Genomic DNA, 18,258 nt, shown 5'->3' with positions numbered 1-18,258 from the left:
GACATAGTAAGGTGTTTTTTTTAGTTCTTTTTTATGGTGCACAAGTGATGAAACTAAATTTTACATTTCACCTTATTTTTATAGACAATCAAATGATGTTAGGTGGAAAAATTAATTATATTGTTTACATCAGTTGAGCCTACATCAGTTTACATCAACATTAAATGTACTACTCTGAGCAACATAGGAGATAATTATTTTTTTGATTTAATGAGTTTCAATTTTCTTTAAAGGTTCCGTTTTCTTTAAAGTTTTGGACTTTTGATTTTTGCGACAGGTGTATATATATATTTTATATTTTTATTACTACATGCAAAGAGTCAATTTGGAATTTATCAGATGTGTGTACTGTAGTTACGAAATCATGACAGAGATACATTAACAATGAATATACTTAGAGATAGAGTACACATATTTTTTCCTTTTTATTATTTATGCCTTTTTATTGGTCTAAACATTAATAAGTGACAAGTTTCCTTTTTGTCCAATTTAGATTCCCCATATTGGGGCAATTAATGAGACTGTACTTTTATATATTTCTTGGATATAGTGTTCCATATGTATGTACTTATGCAGTCACTTCCAAGTTGGCACAACTACTTTGTAAGACTTCACCTTTTTTTATTTATAAAAATACTATAATAGTATATCAATTGAGTTAACATATAATATCAACGTTTCCCACAAGTACAATCTGAGAACTATGATGGCTTTTTGTCCATCTTAGATTCCCCATAACAACTACTTTATATATATTATTATAAATGTTTCTTGGATATGGTTTGGGGTACATGCGTGTACTTTTTTTTTTTGCAGATTTGACAATTCAAAGCTGGCATTTATGAAAATATATTATAATGAGTAGTTAGGTTTTGCATAGTAGGTAACTCGCCCCTCAATTTAATATATATTGTTACATTTTTTTTGGTACTGTTTGTTTGTACAAAGAAAGGTATTTTTTTTGTAACAAAGCAATTCTGTAATGATAGTTATGGCCGTTTGACTAACGCTAATTATTATAGCAAAGAACACACATATTGATAGTTATGGTCGCTTGTCAAACTTTCCAGTAGTTTACTTATGCTTCACCAAAATGTTTAAGATGTCCGGATCAACGACAGACATTAATAGTTAGATACATATAGGCAACTAACAAAGTACGAGTTTAAATTGTTTAAGTTGTACACCATAGTCCCATCCACAAAAAAACATAACATTACCATACGGATCAGCAACTTACACTGATAATGCAGCATCACGAACCTTTGCCTTCACCACATTCACATCACAGAGTAGTATGCGTGTAGCGAATTTTTTTCGGAGGGTAAGAATCTGTTTTTGCTTTTGTTTCCAGTTGCTACTAAAACCACATTCAAAGTGTTTACCAACGCCGTTAAAATTTTGCATGTGGTGCATAAGGAACACTGCACTATCCATTGGATGTGCACTTGTCGCCCAATGGATATCACACCTTTTAATCTTGGCTGGTGCAATTTTATCCTTTAACGGATGTTTGCAATGCTCCAAATAATTGTCCAGCATATGCTTCTGTTAAAAAAAAAAACGATAAACTAATCAGTTTTTGTATGAGTTCTTGTTTTTCATCCTAATGTTTTTATGGGAAAAGAAAATGACTAACCACTTTGTATGGTGTATCTTTTTTGTAGTAGTCTTGATGATCCCTAATGCCAGCTAAGGGTGTGCGATCAGGCTTGTGGTCTATGACGGTTATTTCACCGTTTTCCAGATCGAAAACAAGCATGTAATATTCATCATTCTCGAGGATTGGAAAGAAACCCATTTTGATCCCAATGAAATCATATGCGCCGCCTATGACCATCCTTTCGCCGAACGTTTGCATACGTTCATCATCATCACAAGTAGAATCCGTCAAAAGCCAGCTGTCCTGTTTTTTTTCCAAAATAAGTTTGTGTCAATAAGGTGGTGCAAGCCGCGAATCACCCATAATTCAAAAGATGCATTTAGATAGACATACTTACAACGTTCCCAAAGACTTAATAAATCCAAAATCACAGTCAAAGATCAAGTAATACAGTATGAATACTTACTATCACAGTTGTGTTAAAATAAACCCGCGTTGGGCAGCCGTCGGTTCTGTCAAGTTCTTCAAAATTCATCACATCTACCCAAGCATCAACTACATCAGAGCAGACCTTCACTTCCCCCCTCAAAGTGCGCATCAGCGTTTTTGTGAGTTCTAAGCCGTATATACTCTCGAAGATAACATCTCTGCGCAAGACAATGTTAGATATGTAGATTAGATTCTGGATATCAAGAAACTAGGCCTATTATGTTTTATGTATATATTTTATAGGTGAACTTACCCAGCAGATTGACCAAATTTTTTTGTTACCCCGCTAGACAAGGAGATGACCATTCCACGTGTCCTGTTTTGCGAAAAATCATATGCAGTTATACACTTAAAACATAATAGACTATTTAAAAAAAAAAACATACTATTTGGAGCAAAAACATTCCATAATCTATCAGAGGACCAAAGTTTTGCATAATGTAACAAGTAATATTTTTAATATTTCTAATTTGAAACTTACACTGAGTACTTCACATCGAATAGAAAATCCCAAATACGCTGTTCTTCCGTTGTAATGTCTATTCCCATTTCGTCTTCATGGTCATCACGTGAGCCGGCGAACCTACCAACTGGTTTTCTTCGTCTTGATTCGATTTCCTTTATCCAAGGATTACGTGTGATATCCTTTTCAGCCGTTCCCTTCCCTGATCAATTTTAGTTATTGTTTGTTAGTTTTTAATAAAAAAATGCCAAGTTTATTATAATATTCGAAAGAAGTAAAAAAAAAAACATGTAGAATTCACCTTCTTGATTTTTGTCATGCGTATCATCGACATCATCACCTGCAATTTTTTTTTCATATTGATAAGTCGGGTTATCCGTTGTGTACAGAAATAACACATGTTAATTTTTTTTTGAGGAATTATGAGTCACCTAATTCGGTGTCTTGTGTGAGCAGGTGAAAGGTAGGCGCATCAAACAATCCTTGCATGTTTTGTGTTTCGTTGTTCTTGTCTTTTTATATTCATTCACATGTACACAGACACATACGTGTTAGTTTGTTTTGTGTGTGAGTTGGTTTTATTGATTTTTCTACACTTGTGACGGGTTATATGTAAGATGTAAAACTTACTTGTTGTAGTTATCGTCTCTTGATCTTTTGCCTCATTTTCTTTGTTGCCTATGTCTCCACATGTAGCATTTTTTTTTGTAGTGGCATCTCCGCATCTTTCTCCATCTATCATCTCTGGTGTTTTGTCAGCCCTACCCCGATCTATTTATTTTAATGTGGCCACATACACACATGTTACGCTTAGTTTGCATTTTTAGGACATACATTTGGTGGTTTACTACTTAACGTTTTTGTTAGGATTGTCATCACTAAAGTTACCTTTTGCCGACACATCATTCTTCATTTGCTTACCATCGCCATTCCCCTGATCATTGCCAGATGCTATATACGTTTAAAAAAAATAGTATCAGTTTATTATCACCCAAGACGTTTTTGTTAGGATTGTCATCAATAAAGTTACCTTTTGCCGACACATCATTCTTCATTCGCTTACCATCGCCATCCCCCCGATCATTGCCAGATGCTATATACATTAAAAAAAATAGTATCAGTTTATTTATCACACAAGACGTTTTTGTTAGGATTGTCATCACTAAAGTTACCTTTTGCCGACAAATCATTCTTCATTCGCTTACCATTGCCATTCCCCCGATCATTGCCAGATGCTATATATGTTTAAAAAAAATTGTATCAGTTTATTATCACACGTGCGTGTATTATACTTTTTTTGCACCTTACCTTTTTTCAGTAAATCATCACTCGCTGCACTGCGTTTTTTATTTCGCACATCCACATGATTCGGTTTATTTGAATCTGTCAAATCTCATTATATTTGTGTTAGAAATGAATGGTTTTAAAGAGTCAGTACATGACCCACGATACATTAAATGTACCCTAAGTTTTTGAACTACTATACATAGGCATTTCTAATTGCACTGTTATTTTTTTTTGGGAAAATGTAATCAAAATGGAGCTTGTTAATCCATATTTCAAATAAATTTTTAACGTGTAGGAGTAAATTGATTGTACGAAGAACGTAAAAAAGCACTTTTATGGCTCAACGAATCTTAACGAATTACGATAAGTATATTCTTCTTCCAGTAAGTCTTTCCAAAAAAGTTATCTCGAACTCTATTTTTTTTAGCTACAAATACATATGAATACTTTTTTTGTGTAAACGATTATTTGCAAAATAAAAAAAAGATAAATATTTTTTGTAAAAAAGGTCATACCATTGATCTTTGCCACTGCAGCCGCGTTTGGCACATCATCTACAGGGTCTGCATTTAAAAAAAATTATTCAAATTAGTAACAGCTTGTAGGAAAAACTGAGTACATATTCAATGAAGTGATACATATCCGTTTTCCCGTTGTACCTTCCGTGTAATCATTATCTGGGTTTTGGACTGTCTTGTTAAGAGACATGAGCACCCCAGCAATTTTTTCCCTTGGGGAATCAGGCCACAGCGATACCCTTGTTTTTTTTGAGTGTACAATTTTCTCAAAGCGTTGTATCAATTTTTTAACTTGCTCATTGTCTGGATGAGCATTGAACACTACTTCCAATTTTTTTTGCACCGTAACTCTTTTCGCCTCCATCACGTCCAAATGTTTTTCTATCAATGCAATCTCATTCTACAAACAAAGTTATAAAATACATTTTTAACCAATTTTCGAAAGAACATAATTACTTTGTAATTGGTTGTAATTATTAATCTTACACTCAGAACTTCATCATTAGCATGTAACTCTGTTTTCCTTGGATCCCGTCTAACCACACCAACTTCATGCAAATCCTCTCCACCAAAGCCACCTCTTTTTATCTCAAACCGTTCTCTTTTTTTCAGTTCGTATTTGCTCCAGAATACGATTGGGTATATTGTCCGGTCAACTGGAAATCCTGTGCATTTAACTCTGTCGACATATAGTAACTGTGTAACGGCGAAAAAAAAAACAAGCGGTAAGATAACAAAACAAATGTTGTATGCCTATATTGTTAGTAAGTTTTGTTAAACAGGCCACTTACAGCCAAAAGTGTGAGTGGTCCAGAAAATGGAGATTCAGGATCAGAACTCTTCCAGCCATCTTTACATGATTTGATTTGTTGGATCAGATAGGCACACCAATTGATTTTACTAAAATCCGTGTCTCCTGTAAAAGTTTTCAAAATCCACTCTTTCATTCGCCCATTTTTGTTACACTCAACCATGACGGTTAAGAATAACATCAGGAAGTCCAGTCGGAAATGAAAACTGTTGGCTTCATCACTTGTGAGTATAGATCGTGCCAGGTTCGTTGGTGCCACAAATCGTTTACGATATCGTTTTCTCCATGCTTCAACAGCAACATCAAGCTTTGAATTTGTTCGTACATTTTGCATGTCTATGCCCTTCTTAGGAATCCCTAGAAGGTCATGGACAGACTGAACATCAACATCTATTGACCCACATGGCAATTCAATAGCCATTTCTTGTGGGTTAAAGTGGTCCACAACATAGTGGGCAATTTTTAGAGGTATCCCACTGATGTTGAATGACAACATTTTTCCAAAACCCATCCTATTAACGTCTTCTTGTTGGTTCCTCGTTAGAGACTTGATGCATTTGAACAACTGCATAGATGACGAACGTGTTTTTAGTTTAGGCCACTTATGCGTCGTTTTTGCGTGTTTGCCACTTCGGGTTTCCACCCGATCATGTTTTACTTTTTTTGTTTTTTTAACAGCAATTGCATCCTGTTTTGGTAGAGCTGTATCTGCACTCATCTGTGAGTCACCATCTGCTGAAAATAAGATAACAACTTTTGGTTAAGATTTACATATTTGATAAAGAAGGAAAGTAATAGTGGGGTGTGTTTACGTACTTATTAGTTTCCTTTTGACATTTTTCTTTGGTTTGCTATCTTCACGCCATCGCTGAGCTGTAAATATACATTTTTTTGTAAATAATTAGCATTAAAGTACATAAGACAAGTATTGAAACATATATTCATTTTATTTTAGACTCTCAAAGATCATGTATAGCACAGTTTTGTACCTCATCTTGTACGTGTTGCCAATATACATTTTTTTGTAATTAATTAGAATTAAAGTACATAAGACAAGTGGGCCTAAGACAAGTATTGAAACATATATTCATTTTATTTTTAGACTCTCAAAAATCATGTCTAGCACAGTTTTGTACCTCCTCTTGTACGTGTTGCCGGCCTGTCCTGATCGCCCTCGCCTTACAAATGTTTTACAAAGTCATGTACACATAAATATTAGATTCAAGATGAATGTAACCAAAGCTTCCATACATTAAAAAATGTACCTTTTTTTCTTTTCTCAATGTTTTCCATCGGAGTGTCCAAGTCACTATCTGGTAAAACTGTGGCACCATATTTGTTTTATTATTTATATAAAGCATTACTATTAGACAATCGAAAGAAAAAAAAATGCTTTTTTACGTACTTATTAGCTTTCTCCTGCGTACCTTCTCCTCACAATGTGCATCCTTAACTACATTTTGTACAAGTTTTATATAGATCACGAACTAGTAACAACCTTTACCAGAATATATATTAAAAAAAAAGAGTAATTTTAAACCTTTTCTACCCCCCCTTGTCCGCATTGCTGGTCCGCATGTATTAGTATCCGGTGTCACTGTTTTTTAGAAAGCTTATGGAAATTAGACATAACATGACAAACAAACATGTAATGAATTAAAAGTAGTTACGTACATATTTGTTGCCTGTTTTTGCGCTTCTCAACCATCGGGGTATCACGAACCTTTTTAGCTGCATTTTTTATTTGTAGTCAACATCAATAAATACAAAATGGTTTTTAATATGTAAGCATAATTGATCATAGTTTATCTAATTTATAAGCACCTGTGGTCATTTTTATTGTCGGATTTGTTTTGCTATTTTTAGCTGTCACAACGGATCCTGCAAAAGTATGAGATAAAGAGGCAGTCAATATATGGACCACATATCACCAGTAGATAACAAATATCGCATACCAATCAACAGTAGATCACTATGCCCCAGATCAGTTTATAGCAAGCAGAGTTTTTGTTTCCTTAGAATGAACAAGTACACACTATAATTTTTTTTTCTCATTCAAAATTAACCCACAAACCACCCCCCCACCACCCCCCCCCACCCCAAATTGATCATGTGTTCATCCCGAAAAAGCCCTAATGTCACCCCTGTCATTAACAGAAAACCAGATGTATGAAGTAACCGAGCACTTTGAAAACTGCTCTTTGACCCTTTAAAACTATATTTTTGTTTCAAAGATTTTTCATATGTACTTTTTTTTTTATTTTGTCAGATTGCTTCAGAAGGTCTCAAACATTAAGATCACATCTAAAATAGTTTTTTTGTATATTTTCCATGTTTTTTCCGCGTGTGCCCACTCGAATCGTTGCCAACTCAGAACGTTTTTTTCAATTTGCTAGTACATAAATATTAGATTTTAAAAAAATGTAACAAAGAAACTTTTATACGTAAGAAAAAACATACCTTTTTGCATATTATCCATGGTTTTCCCGGGTGTGTCCAAGTCACTGTCTGATGTAACTGAGACAACAAGTTTGTTTTATTATTTTTTTCCAAAACATAAATGTAAGACTAGTGGAAAATAATCCTTGTACGTACTTATTAGCTTTCTTTTTTGCAACTTCTTATCCTGATGCGCTTGCTTATCGACAACCGGCGTACGGCGAGTCTTTTTAGCTGCAGTTTGTTAATTGTAAACAACATTAATAAACTAATTTCCAATTGAATGCGTAAGCATAAATTATGAAAGGTTTGTAACTTTAAACACCTGGGCTCATTTTTCCTTGGATTTTTAGTCGTAAATGCGGATGACTGCAAAATGTCACGTATGCCAACAAAGCATCAGTTTACACATAAGAGCAAAATGTCACGTATGCCAACAAAGCATCAGTTTACACATCAGACGACCATTATTCGGACAATATTTATGCCCTTTTTTTTTATTATCATCAGAATTCTTGATTTTTTTTTACTTATCATTTCTGATTATGTATTGATAAACCGCGAATAGCCGTTTTTTCTAATTACAGATTATTAGTGTAATTTATTTTCTCAATCAAATAGAAGCAAGAAACATATACTACAAAAAAATTGTGATGTTCAATACTTCCAAACATAGACCCCCAAAAGTCAATTCATTTAGAACCACACACAAACTCTAACCCTTATAAAAATTAAAGAAACAACATTAACAACAAATCATAAGCCTTTAAAAAAAAAACCAGAAACAACAAATCTACGAAACACACCCAAACCTGTATATATAAAAGTCCGGATTCTACATAAACAACGGCTTACAAAATATATAAAAAAAACCTTCATTTTGTACCCCTCCCCCCCCCCCCAAACAAACCAGTTTAGTCGGCACCAGGCTATGCAAATGGAAGAAATTTTTTTGGGAAGAACCATGTCTTTTTAAGAAAACCCAAATGTTATTTGCAGAACATAATCCCCATAAAGTCCATTCTTTTTAACATCCTTCATTGTTATGACGCACAAGACTAAAAAAACCATGGCAAATTGTGAATCTATTTGACACTTACATAATCAAAGAGTAAGTAAAAAACCTGAAACGACGTACCGGAACCCTAATTATTCCGGCGAACGTTCTTTTCTTCGGTGATTGTTGGAAAATCTGCGTTGATTGATGAAGATTCAAGAGACTCAGTGATGAAGATGAATGCCAGAGCGTGAATCTCAGGTGATTTTGGGGTTAATTTCAGAGGTTTGTTGAAGACTACAAGAGAGAGAGAGTTTTAGGAAATTTTGAAGAATTTGAGGGTTGTGAGTCTCCGGTGAGTTTTGGGTATTTTGAATTTTTTGTAGTCTGAGATAGGTTTTGTAGATTAGGGGGTAATGATGTAGTTGATGTAAGTTTGATGTAAACTTCTTACACCATGCAGTCTTTATTTTGATATAAGAGATTATCAATTTCGGCTTTCCCATATTGCCCCTCAAGTACCATCAATATATTAAAAAAATGTAGAAAAGTCATTCAAAATCCAACAATGAGAAGATTAAATCTCAGCCATCCATGGAGGTTAATCAATGGCCATTAATAGGTTTTCAGGGTTTAGTCAACTCAACTGGGTTTTCAATTTATCCTTGCCCTATATATATATATATATATAATTATAAATGTATACAAATTAGTTTTTAAATAATGAGAAAAAAGCCCGGATAGTCCCGGTGGTTTCGTCTTTTTTCACCTATAGTCCCCAACTTTCTAAAATTACCTGAATAGTCCCTAAGTTTTCATTTTTTGTTCCCGGATAGTCCCTGGGTCTAACTTCAGTTTGTTTTCTCTGTTAAGTGACCCCATGTGCATATCACGTGAGGGGTATTTTGGTCAGTTTCTTTGTGCCTAATAAAATATTGATAAAAATAATATTAATAATCTAATAATAAGGACCCACTTTTACCCACCCCACTCCATCCCTCTTCTCTCTTTCTTGATTATGTCTGCAACTCTGCATCTTCACCCACATTCGACCAAAATCAAAGCACCATCACCACACCTAAATCTCAACCGCCACCACCCTCAAATCCCCACTACCGCCACCACCTCACCCCGTAATCAGACCGCCGCCACCACCGCAACCTTTCATAACCGGCAGACCACCAATTCCAGACAAACCCACCCACACCATCGCCGGAAAAACGACCATCAAATCAAAATTTCCAACAGAAATCCAAATTTCCAAAACACACCTCGTTATCATCTTCATAAATTAATCACAACCAAACAATGGTGTTTCACTTCCGACGTTTTTCGATCGAATACAAAACTAGAACTCACACAACTACAAAATCATCTTCCACCGGATCTTTCCGCACAGCCGTACCGACTTTCCTTGCAACAAGACATCACAAGTCTCAAATTCGGAAAAGAAACCAACCAATCTGAGAGTTTTTACAGTCGCTGAATTGAAATTAGCGACTAAGAACTTCTGCAAGTCTTCGAAGATCGGTGAAGGTGGGTTTGGGAGAGTATATAAAGGTGTGGTTAAGAGTTTGGAATACCCTGGTTGTGAGATTCAGGTGGCGGTTAAGTATGGTGATGGGTTATTGCAGGTGAGTTGACCTTCTATTAAAGCATAAAATTCACTATTCTTAGATGATATTTTGGGGAATATTGGAATTTGAGCGCTAGAAATGGAATACCAGTGGGCAATGGAATACTTGAGGGTGGTGGCGGTAGAGATTTAGGTGTGGTGGTGGTGCTTTGATTTTGGTCGAATGTGGGTAAAGATGCAGATATAAACAAGAAAGAGAGAAGAGGGATGGAATGGGGTGGGTAAAAGTGGGAAAAAAACTGACCAAAATACCCCTCACGTGATATGCACATGGGGTCACTTAACAGAGAAAACAAACTGAAGTTAGATCCAGGGACTATCCGGGAACAAAGAATGAAAACTTGGGGACTATTAAGGTAATTTTAGAAAGTTGGGGACTATAGGTGAAAAAAGGCGAAACCACAAGGACTATCCGGGCATTTTTCTCTTAAATAATAAACTAGTCAAGATCTAGCCGAGCCCGAGCTTCGTTTATCGAGCTTGAGCCGGCTCGCGAGCCTAAACGAGCTTTCTGTTTATATATTTTTTATTAATATATTAAATATATATTTATATAATAATACCATTTATATAAATTATATAAAAATAACTAAATTATATGAATAATAATAATTATTATAATTAATATTAATTAATTAATAAATACTAAACCAGTCAAGCCCGAGCCCGAGCCCGAGCCGAGCTCGAGCTTTACAAATAAAGCTCGAATCGAGCCAAACTTGAGCTCGAGCTTTTCATATATTAAACAAGCTCGAACTCGAGCCTGGTCGAGCTTGGGCTCAGCTCGGCTTGTTTACACCTCTAATTATTTGTTATATTGATATAGAAATGAATGAAATAGAATCTAATTGAAATAAAATAAATGTCTATTTTATTAAATTAATTTAAATGAAGTTGACTGTTGCAGATGAACTTAAATTACTTTTTATTTAGCTGATTTTTATTTTAACTTTGTGGGATTTTTTTTTTCATTAAATGAAAATTATAAATAATGACTAGTGAAAGCATGATTCTTGTTTCTTTTTCCTATGGAGATGTTTGTGGGTATGCGAAGGATCGAAATTCATGTGGCATTTAGGTGAAAGAGAGTGAAATTCAAATAATAGCGGATGAAAAATGTGAGAGGATGATGGAGGAGAGGAAAGGAAGAAAAACATGAGGATACTCTAATTACATGCTCTATTTAGTTTGGTTGTTTTAAGCTTTTATTTATATTTATTAATATTAAATATTAAATTAAATCCACAATATTAAATTTTAATTTTTGTAGGCTATCTCGACCAAAATAAAAATAGCAACTTTAATGTATATTTATATTAAATTAAATCCGCAATATTAAATTTTAATTTTATAGGCTATCTCGACCAAATCAAAATTGCAACTTTAATTAGGCCACCCTCATTATAAACGGTAGGTGAGACTTATACTTTCAGAGCTGCATTATAAAACCCATCCCTTTTCATTTCTCCAACTCAAACCCACTTCACACCAAATCACCACCAACAGCTATACCACCCTCTCTAATTTAACCAGACATTTCGTCGAACACCTGCACTACACAATTTTCTCCCCAACCTCAAAAGGTAACAAATATTTCTGTTACATAAATCTTGTTAATTATGCTGTTTTATCACTTCCCCTTTTTTCGCAATCACCGAATTCCCAATATTTCATGTGTATTTATGTTTCGTTATATGCAGTTTGTTGATCAAAAACCGATATGAAGATCGAGGTGCGAGAATCAACGATGGTGAGGCCAGCGGAGGAGACGCCGAGAATAAGATTATGGAACTCTAATGTGGACCTGGTGGTGCCGAATTTTCACACACCGAGTGTGTATTTCTACCGGCCTAATGGTGCTGCTAACTTCTTTGATCCGACGGTGATGAAGGAGGCGTTGAGTAAGGCGTTGGTCCCGTTTTACCCGATGGGTGGACGGTTGAAACGAGATGAAGATGGTAGGATTGAGATCGATTGTCAAGGACAAGGTGTGTTGTTTGTGGAGGCGGAGTCTGATGGTGTGGTGGATGATTACGGTGACTTTGCGCCCACGTTGGAACTCCGGCGACTTATTCCGGCGGTTGATTATTCTCAAGGGATTGAATCGTATCCGCTGCTTGTCTTGCAGGTATTAACTGTTAATATAAACATATCGTATTTTATTTCTTATAGCATTTTTGTTTTTATAAAGAATTTATATGTTCAACTAAAACATGTGTTTACCAGTTAGAGAATGATGTCATGCTTATCTCATCGTGACTTTTGGTTACTTTCAATATAAAAAAATTATAAAAATCAAAACCAAAATCTTGACGTAAACATACCGAATGAGGAAAAACCTATCATAACACATAAAAGACCAAAAATAAATATAAAAATGTAAACAACAAGTTGCAACGGTTTTTTTCAGAATTTATAAAACATCATTTTTTAAAGTTATAAGAGAAAAAAATAAAATAACGTGAATGCAACAAGTGGCATAGTAGTGGGACCGAAGTAAGAAGAAAATAAATTAAGAGTTAAATGTTATTTTAGTCTCTATGGTTCGAACCATTTTGTCAGTTTAGTCTAAACGTTTGAAACGTTTTCATTTTAATCCAAATAGTTTTAAATCCTGGGTCCATCCCTTTATTTTGTTAACTAGAAGGGCATTTCGGTCATTTTATATGTAATTCTGTTAAATAGAATGACAATTCGACCATATAAAATTATCGAATTACCCTTCTAGCTAATACAAAAAATGGACGGAGTTAACCTAGTGGACTAAAATGACAACTCTTGAAACTATTTGGACTAAAATACCAACGTTTCAAACCTTTGACTAAATTGACAAAATAACCCAAACCACAGAGACTAAAATGACATTTAACTCAAAAAATCAACATACAACGTTGAAGGGCCTAGAGGGTAAATGTGGAGGTGGCTAAGTGTAAGTTAATGAGGGTTGAAATTGTAATTGAAGAAATCATGCATGACCAAGGTGTACACTATGCTTGACCACTTATAAAACAGGAACAAGTATTTATGTGTCATGCTTTGACTTTGATTTTTATGTTTATGTATAATGTATAATATAATTAATTAATTTATATTTTGATATGATAATGCAGGTCACATACTTTAAATGTGGTGGGGTGTCACTAGGAGTTGGGATGCAGCACCACGCTGCAGATGGGGCATCTGGGCTGCACTTCATCAACACTTGGTCCGACATGGCTCGTGGCCTCGACCTAACCATCCCACCTTTCATTGACCGAACCCTCCTACGTGCCCGCGACCCACCCCAGCCGGCCTTTGAGCACATCGAGTACCAACCCGCTCCTCCTATGAAAACCGCACCCAAAACCACAAACGACAAACAAGTTCCTGAAACCGCGGTATCCATTTTCAAGTTAACCCGAGACCAACTCAACGCCCTCAAAGCCAAATCAAAAGAAGCCGGCAACACAATCAGTTATAGCTCGTATGAAATGCTCTCCGGACATGTTTGGAGGTGCGTGTGTAAAGCACGTGGCCTTCCTGATGATCAGGACACCAAGCTATACATCGCAACTGACGGGCGGGCCCGCCTGCGCCCATCGCTTCCGCCTGGCTACTTTGGAAACGTCATATTCACTACCACCCCGATAGCATTAGCCGGTGACTTACAATCAAAGCCTACATGGTACGCCGCGGGTAAAATTCACGACGCATTGGCAAAGATGGACGATGATTATCTAAAATCTGCACTGGATTACTTAGAACTGCAGCCCGATCTAAAGGCGTTGGTTCGTGGGGCTCATACATTTGCGTGCCCGAATCTTGGGATTACCAGCTGGGCTAGACTCCCGATCCATGATGCGGACTTTGGATGGGGTCGGCCCATATTCATGGGCCCGGGTGGGATAGCTTATGAAGGGTTGAGTTTCGTCTTACCGAGCCCAACTAATGATGGGAGCTTGTCGATCGCCATTTCGCTACAAGCTGAACACATGAAGCTTTTTAGCGGGTTCTTGTATGATATCTAAAATGGCTTTTATGTTGCTCATTATTCATAAGTCATAACACCTTTCCCAGACACATTGTTGTATGTGAGTGGAGGCTGAAACAGTTTTTAATCGGCTTATCGGTTTATTACTTTTATATCAATTCAAGCAATTAAGTATGATCATATGTGTGGATGGTTCAAATGAGAAGAAAAATTTTGTAAGAATAAAAAGAATAAGTTTTAAACCGATAGAAATGTTCCATTTTAGTGTATGATAAATTTAGATATGCGTAGGGTAAATTTCGGTAAGTGTAAGATATATGTATGATAAATTTTGAAATCTGTAGGATAAAATGTTTTTTTGCTTTATTAATGAGAGATAACATAATTAATGAGATAAGTTATAAACTATTTAATGTTTTACCATTATGCCATTTCTTCTTTTTCTTCTCACATTAAATTTATTCTCAAATGAACCTTTGTGATCATATATATTGCAAATATATATATTTGATCATCACATTTAAAGTTACAAACAAACCTCGTTCAGAGAAGAATTAAAATTATAGTGAATTGATTAATATTTGGACAAGGTTTAGAGCCCAATGGGCTATGTCTAAGTGGGCACATGTTCAAATACCGGGCCCGTTAGGAGGGCACACAATGATATGTAATTATTTGGTCACTTGCACTAAAATTTTCAAAAAAAAAAAAAAAAAAAAAAATTATTTAAGATATTGGGCATCTTTTGTGATCTTGGTTAGTTGGTTGCAACTAGCAGACACAAGAGATACTAATTTAATCATAAGAAATCAAATATCAAATCTATTTGTGTTAATGGTGGTGGAGCAACCAATCTTTATTGACTAATCATAAATCAGGACTGGAAGCCTCCTTGCTTTACAATAAGTTTATGAGGGAATTTAACTTTATATTTATTAATACTTGTTTCTTTCAATAATATGGATGCAAGGGATACATTATACATACCTTTATAAAAGATTGTTCTTAGCTTCTTATCGGGTTTCATATGTAATATTTTGGCATCGGCTCACTTGATATTAATCTTATTTTTATGGAAAATACCCACACAATAGCTCGCGATTGGGTTTTTGTTAGTCGCTTTGGCGTTGTATCTATTGCTTTAAAAAACCCCCGGATATGGATAAGGTTCTCGATAGCAGTACTTGGTCGCTGGCGCAGGGTAACCTTCGGTCGTGGAGCTTAATCTGCACAGGTAACAGCTGCTAGTCTTGCCACAGTGAGAGGCGGTAGTTATTGTCGGTTACTGGACTCTTTGACATGAATATGGGTTTGAGAGAATAGTAAATGCAAATTAATCTACTGTATTTTAGTTTTTAGTCACACCATCATAACATAACTATTGTACAAAACAAATGTTATGCATCATAAAATATCACATAAACATACTCAAGTTCATAAACCATTAGAACACAAAACCAAAATTTACAACAACTGGAGATTGTTTCACACATAAGTGTTACGACTACACGTACGAAGACGAAAAGAAGATTTTTAGTAAAAAAGGAAATAGCTGGCAGCGATGGCGCAAGGATGAGAGACGAAAACAATACGAATTTATAGTCTTAGACGGCGAAAAGGAGAAGAAAAAACGACCCAAAAGTAACACTGAAGGACACTATACGCTTTGACGGCACTATGTTACGAGGAACATGGCGACTGCGATCCACATCCGCGTCACCACCACCAGCATGTGCGCCTCCTCTTCCTCCTTTCTCTCCTTCTTTCAATGTATATTTGCTCCCATCGGGCTCGTTTATGTTGCTATTTAAGCCAGTCAGTGCCTCCTCCACCCCTGTATGAAATATCAAGTATATGTCATGACCATGTCACCTAACCACATATACAAAGAGGTGAGAGTGGATGAATACTAACCATGAACTTCTTGTTGGAGAGTTGGATTATTCGAGCCTGCAGAACTTAAAACGATCCGAGTACATATAAAGATAAAGAAAAGGTATACCACCATATTTGATCTCATTTTCACTAATCTTCAATAGCTTAACACTGTTACACACAGATACCTAACTTCTAGATAAAGGCTACAGAATGTTTGTTTTAGGAAGAATCATGTAAAAGCAACTTCAGTTTGAAGCTTTTACCTTAATTTTTTGCCCATTATTGAACAGCCAATATAGAATCTTTCACCTACATAGATATGTCTACACTCACGGGCCCCTCGATATTAATCATATAATTTTAGGAAAGACCCGTCACAATAGCTTGTTATTAGTACCTTTGAGTGTCGCCTTGGTGCATTGCAACATTGGCCGGGCTCAAATATATGAAATAGTCTTTGTTCTTTATATAGAGTTCCTAATCGATACAAGTTAATAAAGTCAATTAATATTAAAGTTCATATCACTGCGGCTTCATCTTTTTATTACACATTATGTACCAATATGCAATGTTGTAAGAATCGTTAGGCGCTAGTCGGCCGAGAGGGTACGGACTAGCGATTCATCGGATTGTGACCAAAACAGTCTTGGTCTATAACTCTATATAAAAACAAATCACTGCCCAAATATGGATTTTAAATGTCTCCTGGTTGTGTGGGCCCGATTAAGACAACATAGTCTGGCCGGAGAGGGGCAACGGAGCTTTCCAATTTGGGGAGTGCGGTAGCCTAATACAAGAAAGTCACCGTTCAAAAAAAAAGTAACAATTTCTATAAAACAATTAGATTTAATCGTGACCCAAAAACATTTTCATTAAATCTCCAAGTACTTGATGTGACTTACTAAAATCAGTTTCTATTGAAACTTGGTTGAAAGAAGCAGCAACAACTAAGGCCCATAATATTTCAGCCCAAAAGAACGTAAATATACACACCGTGATTGTGTACTCTCTTCCTCGGCCCACACACAAATCACAGTCGTTACTCGTACAGCCGTACTTCAAAAAATATATTATTTCCTTTTAACTCATACGACCATAAATTATTTAAAATCCATGTCACCTTTAATGTGATCAAATCATACTAGTGAACCATGTTAACTTTGCTTGAAATATGTTCGTTCTATCAAGTATTGCGGCGGATCCAAAAAGTTTACTTGAAAGACAATTAATAAAAAATTTGTTCCATATTTATTTTGTTGTATGGGGTTGAGATCCTGTACAAACAGTGCTAATTATAAGAACCGTAAGAACAGATCTGAACCATTGTTAATTTAAATCAAGGGTTGATATTGATTATAAATAAAACTCTTATAATTAAAAATTACTACTAACAAATTAGGGGTAATTTTGTAAAATTGCTAGTCATTTGACCATTTTCTATTAAATACAAATTCCACCAAGGTTTTTTAAACTAAAATAACTTTTATATACTTCATTATTTTTTTTAAAAATATATACCATAAAATCAAGTATTTTTTTATCTTTAATATGAGTACCATATTGCTATACCTTTTTGTATTTATAAAAGTGTTTTTTAAAAAAAGTTAACAAAAGGTGTTTTATATTTGTGCTAATAAGGTGCTGATTATGTGTTAATTACAAAATAATACAAACAAACAACAAAGGTAGATATAATCAGCACATCTGGTGTGCTGATAATGGAGAACGATTGAAGATGTTGTGCTAATGTCGTTTATGTTGATAATGGAGAACGATTCGAGGACGATGTGCTGATAATGAAGAACGATTAATGATGTTGTGCTAATTATATAGTGTTGTGCTGATTATATTTTTTGTAATTATTTTTAATTAGTTATAAATAAATATGGTCAAAAAGTCTAAATTACCCCTAAACTAATTTTTTATTGATGGACACTTGTCAATTATGTATTGCTTCTTATGGTTCTTACAAACTTAAGTGTTTGTATTTGATCCCATTCCTTAAGATACAATCAGTTACATATTAGGTTTTAACTTTAAAAATAAAGTTTGGCTTAATTTAATTACTAACTTTTGCATGCCTAAATTTGGTAAAAGGGAAATGATAAAATACTTTTAGGATTTGCCTAAAAATCTTTTTAATATCACTTTATATAAATTTTAAGAT

The 18,258-nt window shown here is 35.0% G+C and overlaps 4 protein-coding genes across 4 annotated transcripts; 1 reads left to right on the top strand and 3 right to left on the bottom strand.

Annotated features, from left to right (window-relative positions):
* Window positions 1-1,054: 1,054 nt before the first annotated feature.
* On the bottom strand, window positions 1,055-4,009 carry LOC110875089. Its single transcript, XM_022123324.2, has 13 exons — window positions 3,994-4,009; window positions 3,864-3,938; window positions 3,728-3,790; window positions 3,586-3,648; window positions 3,444-3,506; window positions 3,186-3,326; window positions 2,987-3,067; window positions 2,857-2,895; window positions 2,574-2,757; window positions 2,346-2,408; window positions 2,070-2,250; window positions 1,640-1,906; window positions 1,055-1,548 (listed from the first exon to the last, which is right to left on the bottom strand). Exons 1-13 carry the CDS (start codon window positions 4,007-4,009, stop codon window positions 1,237-1,239), a joined length of 1,548 nt encoding a protein of 515 aa, XP_021979016.2. The 3' UTR covers window positions 1,055-1,236.
* A 241-nt stretch (window positions 4,010-4,250) lies between these two features.
* LOC118481854 lies at window positions 4,251-8,808 on the bottom strand. The gene is made up of 12 exons (XM_035977159.1): window positions 8,735-8,808; window positions 6,996-7,052; window positions 6,846-6,902; window positions 6,712-6,768; window positions 6,577-6,624; window positions 6,437-6,493; window positions 6,308-6,349; window positions 5,988-6,044; window positions 5,152-5,906; window positions 4,847-5,113; window positions 4,502-4,760; window positions 4,251-4,405 (listed from the first exon to the last, which is right to left on the bottom strand). Exons 2-12 carry the CDS (start codon window positions 7,003-7,005, stop codon window positions 4,266-4,268), a joined length of 1,749 nt encoding a protein of 582 aa, XP_035833052.1. The 5' UTR covers window positions 7,006-7,052; window positions 8,735-8,808; the 3' UTR covers window positions 4,251-4,265.
* Window positions 8,809-11,643: 2,835 nt separating this feature from the next.
* Window positions 11,644-14,393, top strand: LOC110880003 (shikimate O-hydroxycinnamoyltransferase). The gene is made up of 3 exons (XM_022128553.2): window positions 11,644-11,826; window positions 11,944-12,371; window positions 13,354-14,393. The coding sequence occupies exons 2-3, from the start codon at window positions 11,964-11,966 to the stop codon at window positions 14,248-14,250; spliced, it is 1,305 nt and encodes a 434-aa protein (XP_021984245.1). The 5' UTR covers window positions 11,644-11,826; window positions 11,944-11,963; the 3' UTR covers window positions 14,251-14,393.
* A 1,234-nt stretch (window positions 14,394-15,627) lies between these two features.
* On the bottom strand, window positions 15,628-16,339 carry LOC110875090. Its single transcript, XM_022123325.2, has 2 exons — window positions 16,128-16,339; window positions 15,628-16,047 (listed from the first exon to the last, which is right to left on the bottom strand). The coding sequence occupies exons 1-2, from the start codon at window positions 16,231-16,233 to the stop codon at window positions 15,818-15,820; spliced, it is 336 nt and encodes a 111-aa protein (XP_021979017.1). The 5' UTR covers window positions 16,234-16,339; the 3' UTR covers window positions 15,628-15,817.
* Window positions 16,340-18,258: the final 1,919 nt, after the last annotated feature.

The sequence above is a fragment of the Helianthus annuus genome, chromosome 9, assembly GCF_002127325.2.
Source record: "Helianthus annuus cultivar XRQ/B chromosome 9, HanXRQr2.0-SUNRISE, whole genome shotgun sequence".
NCBI lineage: Eukaryota > Viridiplantae > Streptophyta > Magnoliopsida > Asterales > Asteraceae > Helianthus > Helianthus annuus.
Note: the sequence above shows the minus strand (reverse complement) of the source record. Positions and strands in the feature narration are given on the sequence as shown.